This window comes from Pseudopipra pipra, chromosome 3 (assembly GCF_036250125.1).
Source record: "Pseudopipra pipra isolate bDixPip1 chromosome 3, bDixPip1.hap1, whole genome shotgun sequence".
In the NCBI taxonomy this organism is placed as follows: domain Eukaryota; kingdom Metazoa; phylum Chordata; class Aves; order Passeriformes; family Pipridae; genus Pseudopipra; species Pseudopipra pipra.
Window position 1 is genome coordinate 15,701,825 of NC_087551.1, and position 18,435 is coordinate 15,720,259.

Sequence of the window (18,435 nt, forward strand, 5' to 3'; positions counted from 1 at the left end):
GACTCCCATCTACAAGAAGGGTCAGAAGGAGGATCTGAGGAACTACAGGTCTGTCCTGACCTCAGTGCCAGGGAAGGTCCTGGAGCAGATCACCTTGAGTGCCATCACACAGCGCATGCAGGACAAGTAGGGCATCAGACTCAGCCAACATGAGTAGGCAGGTCCTGTTTGCCCAACCTGATCTCCTTCTATCATAAGGAGACCCTCTCAGTGGATGAGAGAAAGGCTGAGGATGTTGTCTACCCAAACTTTAGTAAAGCCTTTGACACCATTTCCCACAGCACTGGATGTGCACACTCTCCCCTGGGTAAAAACCTGTCTGGATGGACAGGCCCAGAGAGTGGTGGTAATGAATGGAGTTAAATCCAGCTGGCAGCTGGTCACAAATGGTGTTTCCCAGGGCCAGTTTGGGTCAGTCATATTTAATATCTTTATTAACAGTCTGGATGAGGGGATCAAGGGCACCCTCAGTCAGTTTGCAGATGACACCAGGTTGGGCAAGAGGGTACTGGAGCGCAGGAAGAGTCCTTGTTTTCAAGTATGCAGTCTCAAATAGACCAGCGTTTGTGTTTTTAAGGTATTTAGTGCCTGCCTTCCCTTGAAAGTAATGGGAATCAGACTCTATAAGCCCTCTAAGCACTTTCAGTCCTTGACCTTAAGCTATGTCTGTGAATTTAGGTGCTTTTGACAAGAAAGTTTAGACCAGAGGATCCTTGAGGTCCTCTTCCAACTTGATATTCTGTGATGTATCTAAGCTAATAAAAAAGATGAAAGCCAGAAGTGGGTTAACTCTCTCAGCTGACTTCAGCCTTTCTGCAAACACTACCTTTGCTCCAGATGAACACTTTGACAGCTTTTGAGCTGAATTAAATCACTTGAGTGGGGGGTAGAACATTACAAGGCCTTGCTGTAATATGAACAATTTCCATTGAAATTTGTTTAAGGATACCATTTTATCTGATTGTAAGTCTGATTGTCAGGATTGTTAGTAGGGTACCTAAGGCCTTGTACAGGCATTCTTTATTATTTGTTTTAAGCTTACAGAACATGTTAAAAGAGATCTGCCTTTCCCTTTTCCATTGAGCGCAGAGGCGTTTTTCCTTTTGTAATAATTACACTGAACTGTGTCTGTGATTGATTCTTCCGGCCTCAATCAGCTGCCATGTGGTAGTCATTGTGTTTGCAGAGCTTAGAGGCACCTATGAGTGGATTTTCAAAAGTGGTTCTGTTTGGCATCCTTCAGAACTCACATCTACAGGGATTTTACTGCTGCCTTGCTATCCTGACCTCTTGTCCTAAAATATGCTCTGTAAAATCCCCTCTTACCTCTCACTTAGGCCATAAGAAATGGGCTAATATGTTTAAGGAAGCCCAGTATGGCAACTGAAGTCTCTGTCAGAAGCAGTTTTGAAGTGAAAGCAACCAAACCAGCAAAGAGATGGTCTACAGGGACTGAAGCTGAACATTGTCACATTTTGCTGTAGCACTAACCTGAAGGGCTAAGCACAAACTTTCTTTGCCCTCATACACCTTGCATGCTATAGCACTGTCTACAACTCCAGTAGTCCTTTGGGATATGTGCTTGCTGATGTGAGCATGGCAGAAAGTTTCTGGGTGCTGGCATCCATAATGATGAGTTGTGCTGTAGTTTCAGGCTTTCTGAGGTGCTGCAAGTGCTAGAGGTACCTCAGCAACATGATAAATGCAGGCAATTTATCTATAACAGCACTTGTTTCAATGGCTTTTCTCCTTCCTTCCCCAGTGGGTGGCAGATTTGGAAGTATTTGTCTTGTGGTTTGAGTTGTGGCTCAGAATTGCTCATAGGTGTGTTGTAAAATCCTATCTATGCCTTTCAACAGTAAAAAATCTTGCAAATTAGTGGGAAGTGCTAGAGGTAGGGGTTACACACCAGTCTCCAGTATCATTAGCCCAGTGCTCCTGCTTAAATCCAGATATGTCTGTATTGAAAAGGAGCAAAGTATTCTAACCCTTTTTTTTTTTTTGGTAGCTTTTGGGGCAAGTCCTGTATGATGTTACAGCTCATTGTTATCAAATGTATGGAGTGGTGCTCCTGCTGCAGTCGCAGCCCTGAGTTCAGTGGGAACAACTCTGAGGCACTGTCCTGTGTCCAACAGCAAGTGGGCACGGTGAGAGGCTGGCCTCTGCTGCCATGCCCAAACAGCCATGGGGAAAGCAGCTGCTGGGGTAGAGATATTCTTCCCCCATGCTGCTGACAGCAGTCTTCCTCCAGCATCTGGACTTTATGGCCATAATTTTGACAGAATGTGGAAAACGCATAGCTTGAACATCTCTTTATGTTGCTCTAACACCACCTGACTCGAGCAGTTTGGTATCAGGACCCCCTGTAGGCAGGGCCATGCCAGGGATTGGTGGCTGTCACTTGCACTAGCAGTGTTATTTTTCCATGTAGGCTCCTGATGCTGCAGGGAAATGCACCGGCAGCTGTGTCAGGCCCAGTGACCAGCAGCACCTCGAGTAGACTCTCATCTGCAAAGAGCCCGTCACCCCCTCTGCCCCCACCATGGCAGCACAAGGTGATTTCGCCGCAGATAGAGGGCTGCAGCAGAATGGAGACTTCTTCAGCCAGGACTTGCAATCTCTTTCCTGCAGCCTCTGCCTGGAGGACGTTTGCCTGCAGCGATGGTGCCGATGCCCAGGAATACTGCTGGGCTCAGGGAGACAGAGCATGTACAAAAGCTGCATTCAAAGTGTTGATCGCGAGACCTGGGAGATGCTGGCAAGTGCAGCAGCAGCTATTCTTCACGCCATGCAAGTGAGAGCCCAGTCTTGGAGGCTGGGGAATAGGGAAGAGATTGGCCAGGACAAGGGACAGGGAAATACGCTGTGTATAATTTTGAATTTTCAGGAACAGCCAAGATCAGACATTTTTTGATGCGGATCATGTTTATGTTGTGTTCGGGTGCCTCTGCAGTAAAGAAAACAGGGAATAAATCCGTGTTACAATGAAGGAGAACATTTGGATGGCCAGTTTGCACCCTATAGATACATTAATCATATAGGCCCACTGAATACTGGGGACATCAAATGCAGAGTGCAAAGCCTCTTTTAATTATAACACCTGCTTGTTTCCCAGCACTTCCTTTGCAATTAAGAGAAATAATAATAAAAAACAACAAAACAAAACCAACAAAACCAAAACCAACCAACCAAACAAAAACCCCAAACCCCCACAAACCTGACAAAACCCAACCCAGACGTGAGTGGGAATTACAGAAGCAAAGGGCTGGAAAACTAGCTTTGGAAAGCATCTGCTTCCTAGACAGTGTCAAACTCCCGAGCCCTGCCTGGCGAGGCGCAGGGCTGCCTGCCCTTGGGAAGGGGGTCGCGTTGGGGATGGGGTAGGGGGTGGGACGGGGATGGGAAGGGGATAGAATGGGGGTGGGATGGGGGTGGGACGCGCTGGGGATTCCGCGGGTATGCAAATGACCGAACGTTGCGCGGCCCGCGGGACGGAACGCGGGTGCGTCACAGGGGCAGCCCCGCGCAGAGGATGTGCAGGTGAGGGGGGCACGGACCATGGCGGGAGGAGACGTGCCTGGCTTGGCCCCTCCCTGTCCGCTGCCGGGAGTTGGACTCACCCGTCCTGTCCTTATTTTAAAGCTAGGTGCCAAGCCCCCGTTGCTGCCTCCGCTGGGAGCGTTCCCAAACCCAAACGCAGGCACAGAGCTCTGCAGGGCGGAAGCCTCGGTCCGAACATACGGTTTGGTGGCAACGGACGGACCACTGAAGGTGAGGATAGAAAGGAGCTGGACATGCAGTGGTGGCCTCAGCCAAATGAAAAAAAAAAAGCCCAAAAACCCCAAACCCACTAGATTTCAGGGAGAAATGGTCCGTGGATGTCAGTGCTGGCTCTGTGTCAGAGTAGGTGGCTGACAGCCACAAGATGATCCTCCAGGCATACACATGGCATCACATCTTTCTATCATTAGTTCATTATGCTTTCTCCTTTTCAACAGTAGCCAAATCGCTAGTACTGCCAGCCAGGACAGGGACTGTGGCTCAGCTGGCCACAAATGGGACATGGTAATGATATGTAAGGTCTGTTTCTGTCTTTGCTATCATTGTCCGGTCTCGCTATAGGTAAATTTCCTGTTCTTCTTCTGCTTCCTCATCATACCCCACCTTGAAGATGGTATGGTGCTGTAAAAACACCAGCAAGGTCTGCCTGCTTGCTGAGATGTCTTTTTGGCTTCCAGAAATAGCAGTAGCACCCTGTAGGTATTTACTGGTAGCCTTCACAGAGGCCAAGTCTCAAATGGGAATCTTTTTTCCCGTCTTACCAGTGGAGCCTTCCATCTCCTCTCCTGGCTTGCTAGCTCAGTCCTGTTCAGAGGAATTAAACTGATGCTAGTTGCATGAAAAACTAGAAACAAGCTGATCTCCTAAGTGATCAAAAAAACCCTTGAATGTCTCACCCATTAGATGGGTTGATTGTCAAGGTATGAGGTCAACTCACTTCCTCCCTTTTATCTGGTCTGCAGCCTCTTCTCAGTCCATGTTAAAAACCCCAATGAAGAAGCGAAGGGGTTTATGGTGTGTGGCAAGACCTGGGAAACCTCCATACCCAAGTGCCCTCGCTCCCCTGTTTGACTGCAAGGCTGGTGTGTGGAACCTCGGCACTGGCAATGGAGGTCACCGCTCCCACCTCGCTCACGGGGCCTTGACCCAGGACCCCCGGGAGAGGGAGGTGAGCAGCACTGCCCCCAGAACCACTCCTGGCCAGGACAAGGGGAAGACTGAGCATCTGGTAGCCTCACAAAGAGGTAAGGCGGGAACTGTCCCTCTCTGTGGTGGGAGGAAGGGTCTTTTCCCATCCTAGAGAGCCCGTGCACATTCCCAGTGAACAGTTCTCCCCTGCATGTGCCCCCCTGCAATAACCTGTCCTGCCAGGTTGTTCCTCTGTGGAAGTGGGTCAGAGTTGTCCACTGGCCTGCTTGGGGTGGCTGCCAGCATGAGCATGTTTCCCTGTGCAGTTATTTAGAAGTTTCCAAGAAATCTGTCCAATGAAGTCTGTAGCTTCAGATGCTTTAGGTTTGCAGAGCAGCCTCTATTATGCTTTGTATCTCCGCTTTGCAGGCCTGACTGATTGCAATGATCCCAAGGAGTCAGTGGTTTCCCTGTCAACTTCCCAGATGCTCTTACCCTCCAAGCCCTTGCCTCCTATCCAGAACAGCCCTCCTTCCTTGGAGCCCAGCAAGATGTGCAACAGAGAGCAGGAGCATGGGGAAAATGGCCCAGGCTGTGATGACAGTGAGAGTAGTAACAAGGAGGTGATAACAGAGGAAAGAGAATGCCAGGTGAGGAAAACAAGCCAAATCCTGTGTGGTCAATTTTCAGTTTATGCCATGTAGGCAGAGTTCTGAGGTCTTCTTTCCTTGTGGTGTAAGTGAATGGAAGCAGCTGAGCCACGGAAGAGCTCAGAGGGACATCACGCTTCAGGCTGTCTTTGCAGTGTGTGTGCTGCAGAGTTTTTCCCCTGCATTGACGTGTAGCAATAGATATTGCTATCGTTACCAATATGTTGTGGTTACAGTTCCAGACACTCCAGTGTCTTAGTGGTGTTTTATATCAGCTCTGTCTGGTTTTGATGGAAAAAATATTTGCTGGAGCAGGCAGTCCTGCAAACTCAATTCTAAGTTGCCTCAGCTTTTGAGTTGTACAGCCATGCCCTTCTGCACAGTTGTCTCTAATAATATTTCTGGACTTCATCAGCTTCTGTACAGCTTTGTCCTCTGCCATGGGTCTGTCCATAGGTAAGTGATGGCAGGTGGCCATGGGGAGTGCAGTCCAAACCCCATCCACATGACTGGGGATCCCTTTGCAAGAGGGACAGGAGCTTCAGTTATTTTGGATTTGGTGTGGTGTGCAGGAGAAAGCAGATGAACAGCAGCTTTTTTAAAGAGAATAACCAATAAAAAGCCTTGTGTACTTGATTTCAGCCTTGCTGATAAAGGGCCAAATGTATCCCTGACATTAGCTGATCATTTCACTGAAGTTTGACCAGGTCCCAGTTTGGCTCTTTAGCTCTGCCAAAAATGATAGGATACTAAGGAAGGGTGTGCATGTGCCCCTGCTCCCTCCACCCTCCTTCCTAGCCATGAAGCAACTAGAAGAGGCAGAGACCTTACACAGAGCAGCAGGGCAAGGAGCTCTGCTGAACTTAATAAATGACAGCGAGCCTGTGAAGATGAATTGTGTGGTATCTGGAGAGCACTGAGCATGCAGAGAGCACATTAGCATCTGGGATGAAAGGCTGGTGGGGGGCTGTAGGGGAAGGGCAGAAGCAGAAAACGTTACAGGCTTGAGAAAAGCAGTTTTTGACATTGTGCAGAATGATTTTATGGGGACTTGGCAGGAGATCAGCAATAGCTGGTAGGTGCTTTAGGGACAGTGAGAGGATGGTGACCTAAATCCATTCCCATACCACCCAAAAGGCCAAGAGAGGCAGTGGCACCTCAGAACATCTTTATGCCAAGCATGTGGATGCCAGATGGTAATGCAGCCACACTGCCAGAGAAGTGAGTGAGGGAAGAGAGCTGGCAAATTTGAGACAGGGTCTCTTCCTCACCACTTCCCTTTCCATTGCCCACCCTGGGCCAAGCTGCTCCATCAGTTTGACTTTTCTTTTCCTGCCAAGTCCTAGCTAAAAGCATGGCTAAACTTCTTGTGACATCAAAGGGGAAGGGCTGGGTACTTGAGCTGAGCACTGTGTTCTACTGTTTCCAGGCTTCCCTGCTGCCTGTGCATTGCAGTGGTGGGGATATGAAGAAAGGGCCATTGGGACCGTCTTTGATCCCCCCTATACCTAAGTCAGTAAGTCCACCTCTTGGCAGTGCTGCAGTGTCTCTCCCAAGCTCTCAGCACCAAGAGGCCCAGGACATGAGGTAAGCCAAGGTGTCTGCTGCTCCGATATGTTGTTCACCTTGCACTTTTCGTCTCGTCAGGTTATTTTCCACAGTCAGCTCTCCAATGTATTTACGCAAACCTTTGTGTATTCACCATTTTGCCTGTCTATAATGATTCAGCACAATGTCAAAACCAACAACATACACTCTAAGAGCAGAGGTGATGGTGGGAAAGAGGAGGCAGGACTTAAGAGGACCTTAAAACAGGTCCTCTGTTAGACTCAGCTATTGATTCCCTCTATAATCTTTGTAGTGTCATTTGGGAACTGTATTGCATGGATCTGAATGCAGCACTTGGTTTTGTGTGTGATCTTTGACTGTCAGTTTCTGCAAGAATATTTTAGGGCAAATACTGGCTATTGTAGAGCTGTCTGCACATTCAGATGCTGCTTCTGTAAATGTCAGTCATAACTTCTCTGTGTCTGGGCCTCCACTGTGAAATGAGAGCCAGATAAATTTTGGTTTATGGATGTATAATCCTATAGATGTTTAATATTTACATAAGGTTTTAAGATCAAAGAGGGCAAGGTGTTAGAGAACAGTTATAGGTCTGTAACTGATGGAAAGATATTTTCTTGGGTATGCATGAGGAAATCTAGCTGTCAACCTTATCCTAGTTATAACAATAAATAACGAGTCACGGAAATATCAGTCCAATTTAAAAGCTTCAGTATGGCTTTTAAAGTGCAATCTGAATATACTTACCTGCCAACTGAGTTGGAAAAACCCTTTTTCTTCTTGAAAGAGCAAGGAGGTGTAATATTATCCTCGGGAGACAGCACTGGTATTACAGTGTGTAGCAAGATGCTGTCATCAGTTTAAGGCATGACCAGGCAAAGTTAAGCTTCTGCAGCAGTACAAAAGTAGCTGCCCTCAATACAGACTTATGACTGCCTTAACATCTCTTACTGGTTCAGAGAGGCTGTACATATCAGCAAGAGCCACTTAACTCCAAAAGGAGAGACAGCAGAATTGGATAGTTATGACACAAACTGAAGAATGGCTCCAGTGTTTCAGCTGGAGCTTGATGAGCTCTGTCTGACTCCAGCAACAGAAAGGTTAATGACAATTAATCAGCTTTGCGTATTGTTGGTTTTATGTGTTGCATTTTCTCCTTCATCAGAATGACCATGCTGAGAAAGTTTGTGTCCTTTAATGTTACGCCCATCCCCCACCTCCTCATTCTATCTCCTCATATGTTCTTTTATCCTCAATTTTCTCAAGGCTAAGATCAATCAGCAGAAACGAAGAGAAGAACTCTAAATATCTAGGTAGGTACAGGGCATGTCTGTCCTAAAATGACCATAGGAATCTGAAAGTTTGCTTGAAAACTATCCTGTAACTTTTTTCAGCTCCTTGATGGGCTCAGACGACTCCCTCAGAACCCAGTCACTGGGAAATGTGCTCTGGTGATGCAGTGAAAATTATTCCAGACTGAAGTGTAGAATGGCAGGAACTGGAGGGGTATCTTGGGGCCCTGGAAATGCACATCAGAAAAAGAAACATTCCTCTACATTGTGTGCATACCTTTTATCTCCCTGCACAGTTTCTAATGTCACAATTATTAGAGAAAAAGGCATTTAGCATGAAATGAGAAATGTTCCCACTCCTTCCTCATACACTTGAAGGAGAAAACCTTCCTTGGGGCAGATCCTGAGCCGAATCCTTTGAGAGCTGTTTTTGCCTGCTTTTTGCCTGTGTTTGCCTGTTTTTGCACTGGGAGAAATAGTGAAATCTCCTGTGATAGAAAGACCTTGTAAATTTTCCATTTACAGAGAAAGAGACTTAAAAAAGGATCCAGCCTATGCAGGATCTGAGTTTTTCATCCTCTTAAAGCACAAACCTAAATTAAATGCCGAGGTTTCCTTTGTGCAACTCATTTACCTCAAACCACATATACCAGGTTCATGATTACAAATCTCTTTCCCTGCCCTATCTGCCTGTGGCAGCATTGCAAACTGAGGCTGGGTTAGGAGATGCCTTATGGCTTGCCCTCCCCTCCCTGCATTGCCTTATCACTAGGAATAAGAATTCTACAAGACAAAATGCAGTGTCTGGTGCATCTGTGTCAGCCAATACTTTCAAGTTGAAAACCTCAACGACACGTTGCTGTCCTTTTGCCTCCTGATGGTTTATAGTGATAGGAGAGAGGAGAATTGAACAAATAATTTTGCTGATGCAGAAAAAGGGATAAGATCCACTGGTCCCTCGGCTCAGTGTTAGTTCTGCCAATAATGGGCATGTCCCTTCAGAATGATTCCTTTATTGCTGATATGCAGCTAGAATACTGAATGCAACTAGGGAGAAGTGTTGCTGAGTAAGTAAGGTGACATTTTTGCAGGATACATTCTGGACTAGAAATGAGCTATATCGTTAAACCTTATCTGTCTCTCTTTTATTATTGACCTGACCATTCCACAGGGAAAAAAAATCCTGATTTAAGGAAGTTATTCCTCTTTTATGGTTTGGCTGCCACATGATTTTATCATCTGTGAAGCCATGTAAAGAATGATTAGTTCTCTGAGTTTTAACAGCTCTGTTGGAGAGTATTTCAGAAGGAGCTGCCCTGTGCTATTTCTATTAAGAAATTCTGAATTTTCAGGAACAGCCAAGATCACAAATTCTTTGAGGCAGATCATGTTTATCATGGGTTTGTGAGTCTTTCCAGTATAGGAAGCAGGGAATAAGTCCCTGTAACAATGAAGCAGAACAAAAGTACAATGTTTGGGTGGCCAATTTGCACCCTACAGATATAGGCCCATTGAATACTGGGGACATCTAGTGTAGAGTGCAAAGCTTCCTTTCATTATAATACCTGGTGATATGGTTTGTGTCCTAGTACTTCTTTTGTTGTGAAGAGAAATAAAAAGCCCCAACAAAACCCAGCCCAAAATTCAATGGGAATTACAGAAACAAAGGACTTAAACACTAGCTTTGGAAAGCATCTACTTCCTAGACAGTGTCAAATTCTAGAGACCATTGTGCGTTGCCTACTCTTTGGAAGGAAAGAGATCCTGTAATCATGGATGGGCAAATAGCAACACATAAGCAAATTAGTAGAATCTCTCTCCTGGCTTGCTAGTTCAGTTCTGTTAAAAGGAATTAAACTGATGCCAGTTTCGTGAAAAATAAAAACTGATCTTCTGAAATGAATGATTAAAAAAAACCCTTAAATGCCTTACCCATTAGGTGTGTTCGTTGTAAAGGAGTGAGGCCAACTAACTCACTTCCTCCCTTTTACCTGGTCTGCAGCCTCTTCTCAGTCCATACCAAAAAAACAGATGAAGAGGACAACAGATTCATGGTGTGGGGAAGGACCTGGGAAACCTCCATACCCAAGTGCCCTCGCTCCCCTGTTTGGCTGCAAGGCTGGTGTGTGGAACCTCGGCACTGGCAATGGAGGTCACCGCTCCCACCTCGCTCACGGGGCCTTGACCCAGGACCCCCGGGAGAGGGAGGTGAGCAGCACTGCCCCCAGAACCACTCCTGGCCAGGACAAGGGGAAGACTGAGCATCTGGTAGCCTCACAAAGAGGTAAGGCGGGAACTGTCCCTCTCTGTGGTGGGAGGAAGGGTCTTTTCCCATCCTAGAGAGCCCGTGCACATTCCCAGTGAACAGTTCTCCCCTGCATGTGCCCCCCTGCAGTAACCTGTCCTGCTGTCATCCCCCATGTAGCTCCAGGAGTGTACAGCTGTGGGGCAGGGAGAGGAGCAGGAGGGTGTATGTGCAGGTGACGTACCCTTGGTAACCACAGGTCTGTGGGCTCCCTGTTGTCCAACAGGAGCCCAGAGTCCAGGATGTTCCTCTGGTAGCTCTGTGGAAGTGGGTCGAAGTTGTCCACTGGCCTGCTTGGGGTGGCTGCCAGCATGAGCATGTTTCCCTGTGCAGTTATTTAGAAGTTTCCAAGAAATCTGTCCAATGAAGTCTGTAGCTTCAGATGCTTTAGGTTTGCAGAGCAGCCTCTATTATGCTTTGTATCTCCGCTTTGCAGGCCTGGCTGACTGCAGTGATCCCAAGGAGTCAGTGGTTTCCCTGTCAACTTCCCAGATGCTCTTACCCTCCAAGCCCTTGCCTCCTATCCAGAACAGCCCTCCTTCCTCAAAGCCCATATCTGTCTCTCTTTCATTATTGACCTGGTCATTCTGCAGGGTGAAACAAATTCTGATTGAAGAAAGTTAATCTTTTTTTTCCTGCTTGGCTACCACATGATTTTATCATCTGTGAAGCTCTGTAAGGAATGATTAATTCTCTGAGTTGAACAGCTCTGTTGGAGAGTATTTTGGAATGAGCTGCACTGTACTGTTTCCATTAAGAAAATCAGCCTTTAGGCCTGGTAGAAAGTGGCCTGATCTCATATAATTTAGAGTGAAAATCCTTGGGGAAAATGAATTATCTAGCTTCAAGAACACAATTCAGGTTTGGGTAACACTCTAGTGGACCTAAGCTTTTCTTTAAATGCCCTCTAAAATATTCCAGCAAATACATACGTCTATTAAAACATAGGAGTTCTTTTAGTTACTGGGAAAAAGAGGATGTTTACTAAAATCAGCATGGATAGGAACAGATAAAATCTCTTTGGCAAGAACAATCTGCATCTCTTCACCCTTCTCTATCAAACACAGCTGCTCACCAGAAGCCAAGGGCTGAGGCCTTTATCATGCAGTAGGTTTGCGTCTGATGGCCAACAGAGTAGTGTCATTTCAGCTGCCAGTGCAATATGGCAGTACCCCATCTGTTTGGAGAGGTTATAGGTATATGTGCCTTGCTGTTCTCATACATAATCTCTGTGTATTATGAGAGCTCTGCAATCTGGAACCTGGGTTGCCTTGTTCCCCAGTGTCACGTTTTTGGTGGCTTGAAGTCTGCTGGACATTTACATGGACTTTTGCTTCTATTAACAGGCCTCCCACTGAGACAGACCAAGGAGATGGATCATCTCATGAGTCCTCGCTTTATGAACGATGACGATTTGAAGGACAGCAGTGGAAGGGTAAGGGCTAAGGACAGGGATGAGCAGGCTTCCTTTTCAGTGAGTGTTCAGTGCTTAGCACAAAATGTCACTGAAAATCATAATATTCCTCTCCTGGGGGATGGGGATTCTCTTGGGAACACATTTGACAGCTACAGAGCAATTGCTTGAGTATTTTTACTGGTGCAGGTGTCACTGGTTAGGAGATGGTGCTAAGGTTGTGCAAGAAGCATCCTCTCTATGTGTGAAGGCCAATTTAGAGAAGTTTTGAATGGCAGGACAAGTTACATCAGTGAACGTGTGCAAAATGCACACTTGGAAGCAGAGAAGGAAAGATTCTAATGTTGAGTGTAAGCAACATTAGAAGCAAAATAAAATAGGAGAGTTTGATTTTTCCTGGTTACCTTTCTTGCTGTATCTCATAGCCCTCTCATTGTCAGTTTTTTTAATTCATTAAGACCAATGTTTCTGCAACTTATTTTCACATGACTCCTTTTGTGGACTTGTGTTCTTGGAGAGCAGCTGAGTCCTTCAGAACCAAAGAAGTGAGAAACAGCTGCATTTACTGGCCATGAGTGTTAAGAAACAGCTCTTATTGCCGGTTATTGCAGATGGTTTTTATTCTCCTGCCACGGCCTGTTCACCAGTAGTGTGAGCTTTTCCTATGCCTTGGAGCACTCCTATGACTTTCTCAGTTCAAGCAGGGCACCCTGACACAGATTCACAAATAGTACCTTGGACCAGTGAAGGTTATGGCAATAAAGTGTTCCACCTCATTGTGTGTAATTGTCAAAGTGAGGACAGGAGAAATTCTTCTGAAACTATTGGGAGGTATATGGAGCTGCTTTAAAGACTATGACACTCTACCACTGTGTTCCTGTTGTGTACGGTTTGTGTATCTCTGTTTATGGTCTGTGATGTACTTCCATTGCAACTAGGTCCGTGTTGTATTATGCAAGTCAGCTGAAAAGAAAATACAACAGAGAAAGATGAGAGAGATGGAGCTTTTGGAGAAAGAGAGAGAAAAGTCCTTGCAGCTCCCTACACAGAGAGTTGACACCAGGAATGCAGCTGAAGAAAGTAAGTGGTTGCTATAGTTGTGAGCCTTTTTGATCACTTGCTTTCTCTTTGCATAGTGTTGCAAAACTCTATGAAATCAGATTGGAAGGCTGTTACACTTGCTTCTGAGAGGAAGTTTGAATATGATTTATTTCCATTTTCCAAAGAAAAATACAGAGGCATGAAGTGTCTTGCCTATGGCCCTCACTGAGTTGCCACAGAATATCAGCTTCCCACCTTCACCTATAAAGTCTTTCAGAGTAGAAAACTCTGTCACGCAAACTACACAGGGGCTTCAGACTCTCTAGTTGTGAGCAGCCTCCAGAGAAGGTGAGTGGATGAGTCCAAAAGAATGCTTTTCAACCAAGGTGCAACCTGGAAGAAACAAAATTAAACTGCTTCTAATTAAAACACAAGAGATCCTGCTCACACCACTCCCTGCCGAGGAGCTCTCACCGTAGAGCTGTGCTGAAGCCCTGAGCCAGTGCTTATGTTTTACCCCCACGAGCAAGCAGCATTACTGACTTAATCACAGCTGACGGGCTCTGATTGCACTGCTGCGTGTGCTGCCCTGAGCGCAGCAGCAGGGAACTTGAAGAGTCAGCACTCAGCCCAAGGGCATCGTGCAAGGTTATCTGCTCTTTTTTTTCCTTTTTTTTTTTGTAACTTCCCAATCCAGCCTCTGAAACAGAAAAACAAAGGAAAAGCCATGCTGAGTTTTCCTTGTTTCTTGGGGAAAGTGCCACTGCATTTGCTTTTAACCTAAAAGAGGGTAGATTCAGACTAGATGTTAGGAAGGAATTTTTTACAGTGAAGGTGATGAAATTCTGGAACAGTTTGCCCAGAGAAGCTGTTGTTGCTCCATCATTGAAGATGTTCTGAAAAACCTGATCTAGTTGAAGATGTCCCTGCTCAGGGGAGTTGGACGACGTGGCCTTTAAAGGTCCCTTCCAACCCAAACTATTCTACGATTCTGTGATTATGTGATCACTGTCCAATGTTACCATGCAATTGTTATGCTTGAAGTTGTTTGGGACAACAAAGAGATGTAACCCAGCTCCAGAAAGTTTTCTAGCCCTTTCCAAGCCCATAGCCATGCTGTCCAGCACTCTTCACTTACAAGGTCCTGTTTGGTATCTGCAGGCTTTAGCCTACCACCTGTCAACGGGACCCTTTTCAATGTGCACAGAAAGCCTGCTGCTGCCTTGAAGACACGAATATTGAAGAAGCAGGTCAACGTGCCCCTAATGCCCAAGACACCCAACATCAACATGGATGGCAGCTTCCCACACAACTTCTCAGGTAAGCCTGCTCCACTGCTGCCCCACGCACAAGCTTTTTCCTTGCACAAGGAGCACAAACTGCCTCTCTCCTCAGCCACACCTGGGATCTTGGGTCCATAGACTGTCCTGAGAATTAGCAGCAAATCTGCTTTGGATTTACTCCAGCTTGGTGGTGCTGGAGCAGTTGGTGCTTAGAGATCCATTGGAAAGTTGAGCTGAATAAAGCAATAGTAAAGGCTTAAGTTCTGGCCTTTGCCCATATTGATAGTCCAAAATACAACATTGGTGCCAGGAGGCAGCTGTAAGTGCAGAGCTGGGCTCCAGTGCAGTCTGGCAGGGTGTGCTCACTGTGCCCCTCCGAGTACCACTGTGATCAATTGTCCACGCACCATCTTGGCCCTCTGCCTGTGCTGGCTCTCCAGCCAGCTTTTCTGCTATCACAGCAAGGATTGTCTCTGCATGGAAATCAGGGACTTGATACAATCGTGCTGTTGCACCCAGAAGTGCATAATGGCTTCCATCCACTTTCATCCCACTGCCTGCAAAGGAAACTGGGAACAAGCAGTGCTCTTCCCCTGTCGCCCCACCCAAATACAGTGGCTGTGTGTAGCAGATGACATACAGGACAGGCTGCCTGGTGCTTCCAGGCTGCTTGCTGCCTGCAATAAATATACAGCAGATAGCCCACAGTAGTTCTTGTCTCTCCTTTGTGGGTAGCCTGCCTCATGTTATGATCCTGAGCAGGGTGGATAAGTAAAAGGGGGATAGGAATGATACTTTGAATGCTCTTTTCTAGTGACGCCACTTCAGTTTTCAAGATTGACCATAACTAGCCTGATATGGCCCTCCATTCATATTGAATATAGATGTGTATATCTGCATACCTGTGCAGTGACATCATTGATGTCAGTGACAGTGATACATCAGTGACATCCGGATTAGCTCGCATCCGAATATTTTTGATTTTACAGTTCCTCCATACTTTGTAGAACATGCAAGGTAGCATAAAACCCCTACAGAGTCTATAACAGTTCATCTAGATTCTGTGCAATATTTATACTCAATACTTTTAGACAGCTCAGATGTTTTCATCTACACTTTAGAAAATGAGCTTTTGAGTGCAAGACATGAAATTTTTGATCGACAGTGCTTTTGATGGCAAATGGGTTTCATAAGAAATGCATTTATCATCTGAATTTTCTTCTACCTCGTAAATTTATCATCAAGAGAGTGCGTTTGCCAACAATTTGCATCTATATTTACATATTTTTATTCTCAGTTCGCATTTGGAAGGCTTTTTTATCACAACTATCTAGACTAGAAATTGCATTTTTCCACAAGAGAAAGCTTAGACGTTGTAGAGTTTGCAAACAAGTACATTTGATGACAAATAAATTTCACCTCAGCATCTCTGAAATACAGCCAGTGGGTACCTCTGAAATAGTAAATATTCATAATGCTTGGAAAATAACAAAATCCATAAACTACTACTTTCCCAATAGTATGCTAAAATGTACGTGCCCTCAGCTGCCTGCTGTCTGTAATATTTGAAGTAAATGGAAACAGAGACACTGTCAGATTTAGAGGATCAGGTATCACTATTCCATGGTGGTTGCTCCTTGGGGATTCACCCGAGCCCAGCAGGACTCAGTTGCTCAGGCTTGGTGCTCATGGGAGGCAGCTGGAGGTCTTTCCTCAGAAAGTTACAGAGATGGGACATTACGGAGATGAGACAAGAGAGGCACATGCCCACCTGAGGAGCTTACTCCTGGGGTAACATGTCCTGCTGGGCAGCACTGTCTCCCAGTGAGTGTGAGCCCTGTGGCACTATGAGCCTGCAGCTGGCTGTGGCACCTATATGGACCTGGGAGCTGGCGCTGTGTGTGCAATTTTCAGGTTTACACAAGGAGATGGTGCCCAGCTGAGGGTGGCTGGGAGAGCATTGGATGCTGGGGAAAGCAGTGAGCCAGACAGCAGTGAATTCTCTGAAGCAGTGCCAGTTTTCATCCATATGTAATCTTGGCTGGGAGACTGGGTTGCTGCCTGCTCTGTGGAGGAGTGTCTTGCTGGGGTATGTAATGCTCATGTCTGACCTTCTCCTCATAGTGAACTCACAGATGGCCATTGGTCTGGAGCGCAGAGAGGAGCCAGGATGTGGGAATGCCCAGAAAGGCAGACCCTCTTCTGACCCTCAGCAGCTGTTGCTCAGTGCACTCGCATGGCTCAGCAGTGACAACTGGTAAGAAAGTCCCCTGTTCCCTTTTTCTCCCTCTCAGAGTAAAGGCAGGTTAGAAGTGTATTTTTCTAGTGCCTCAGAGCCCAGACAGCCCAGAGGTCCAAAGGGGACTAGTGAAACCACTCCAGAGCAGTCAGAGTATAAAGACTTGAGAGTAGCCTTTTATTGGCCTTGGTCTGCAGCAGGTCCAGGCTATTTCCTAGTTTTGCTCTCTGCTCCATGTAGCTGCAAGTGCAATCTGTAGGGAAGAGGGAAAGCTGCAGAACAAGATGATCTGCTGGCTGAAGCCAGAAGCAGGATGGAAGCAGTCTTGAGTTTAGAGATTTGGGTGTCTCAGGTCACTGGCCCAGGTGGGACTGAGTAAGGATTTGTCTCTGGTCCTGCTACTGGCAGCAGTGGCAGAAGACAGGGTCTCCCTATGATCTCCTGTGTGTTCCAGACACACCTACAGGGAGTTCCTATTTCTGAGGAGTGGACTGAGTTGTGGTGCAGGGTTGCTCAGCCTGTCATTTCTCCTGAAGGGCTCAAGGAAAGACAAGGAAGACAAGAAAAAAGAAAAAAAATCTTTAGGAATCTTGCACTTTTAGAATTCAATTTTTTGCTTCTCACTGCCTAATGTGGGCCTGAGATGTCTTGTCAATAGTCACAGTGTGTCCTGCAGTTAGACACATACAGGAGTAGACCTGCAGAGGCCCAGCAGTGATGACTTAAAAGTTTCATGTGATACTGGTTGTCTTTTAGATTTCTGGCTTAGCGTCTGCTCACTAGGACTCCATTCACACCGGGATAACTGTGAAAAATCTTCCGTGATGCATCTCCTAGTGCAATTGTTTTGTTTTGTACCTCTCCCATTTCTGTTTGGTGCCCTGTGAGATGCAGAGAGCTGCTGCAGGTGTGGGGGGTCTGGGTTACCCTCAGGGACCCCCGTGGGATGAGTCTCGAGTCCTGTGCTGCAGCCCTGATGGCTGGGTCATGTACCTTCCTGTAGCTTAGGTCCTGCACAAAGCAAGTGCTGATAGAGGCAAGTTTTTGCACCTTTTAAATAACATGTTGCTGTTGTGGGTGCTATTTTAAGTAGGGATTTTCTGGAAAATCCAGCATTTCTGCTGTTCTTGCCCGGGTGTGAAATCTTTTAGGACATACTGCTGCTTTATGGGAAGTGTGTGGGGTGGGGTGGATTAGGGGACAAACAGGACTAGATTGCAGAGTGGAAATTCAGCTATGGAGAGGCAGTGTAAATTCTCACTCTTGAACTTTGCTGGGGATGGCAAAGAAGGAAAATACCCCAGTAACACACTGACAGGATTGTGTCTCAGGGACAGGTACAGGGAGGGTGCAAGGAACAGAAGCATGGCATGGTCTCACAGCTTCTAGGAAGCAGTGACGTAGGGACTTCATGTGCCAGAGATTTCAGAAAGGCTGTCTTGTTAAATCACCACAAATTAATCCATCCAATCTGAAATCCATCTATTTGCCTTTTGGATTTGTGAATGCTTTTGACAGCCACAGCATCCTGTGGCAACGAGTTCCATGATTTAATTAAGAGCTGTATGAAAAGCACCTCCCTTTGTTTGAGCCATAACCCTGGTCATTTCAGAGTATGTAGCCTATTTCTTGGGTGGAGAGAAAAATCAATCTTTTTGGTTATTGCTTTTCAGGGAGCTGAAGGAGAAGGGAATCCTCAGCATCAAATGTCTGGCTATCTCCAATCCAAAAGTCCTTCTTTGTAGACTTCGTGAGGTTTCCTTGGCAGTCACCAAAGAGGTAAGAACACTGTGCTGAATTTTGTCCCACATACATGGTGTGTAGAGTGCTTGTTCATCTACATGTGTGCTCCGTGTCTCCCTTCACTACTATTTTTAGACCTTATTTTTCTAGTTGCTGTCACAATTGATCTGTCTGTACATATATCTATATTTAGTGGTATGTAGGGTATCTGAC

The 18,435-nt window shown here is 46.2% G+C and overlaps 1 protein-coding gene across 1 annotated transcript in view; it reads left to right on the top strand.

The window, feature by feature from the left end:
* Positions 1-3,521: 3,521 nt before the first annotated feature.
* TOGARAM2 (TOG array regulator of axonemal microtubules 2) overlaps positions 3,522-18,435 on the top strand; it is a 29,231-nt gene continuing 14,317 nt past the window's right edge. The window contains exons 1-11 of the mRNA XM_064647999.1: positions 3,522-3,771; positions 4,524-4,805; positions 5,119-5,339; positions 6,769-6,926; positions 8,172-8,218; positions 10,200-10,481; positions 11,849-11,937; positions 12,855-12,996; positions 14,119-14,277; positions 16,365-16,497; positions 18,153-18,258. Of these exons, the coding sequence (XP_064504069.1) occupies positions 4,538-4,805; positions 5,119-5,339; positions 6,769-6,926; positions 8,172-8,218; positions 10,200-10,481; positions 11,849-11,937; positions 12,855-12,996; positions 14,119-14,277; positions 16,365-16,497; positions 18,153-18,258 (1,605 nt within the window). The 5' untranslated portion in view covers positions 3,522-3,771; positions 4,524-4,537. The remainder of the gene's footprint in view (positions 3,772-4,523; positions 4,806-5,118; positions 5,340-6,768; positions 6,927-8,171; positions 8,219-10,199; positions 10,482-11,848; positions 11,938-12,854; positions 12,997-14,118; positions 14,278-16,364; positions 16,498-18,152; positions 18,259-18,435) is intronic.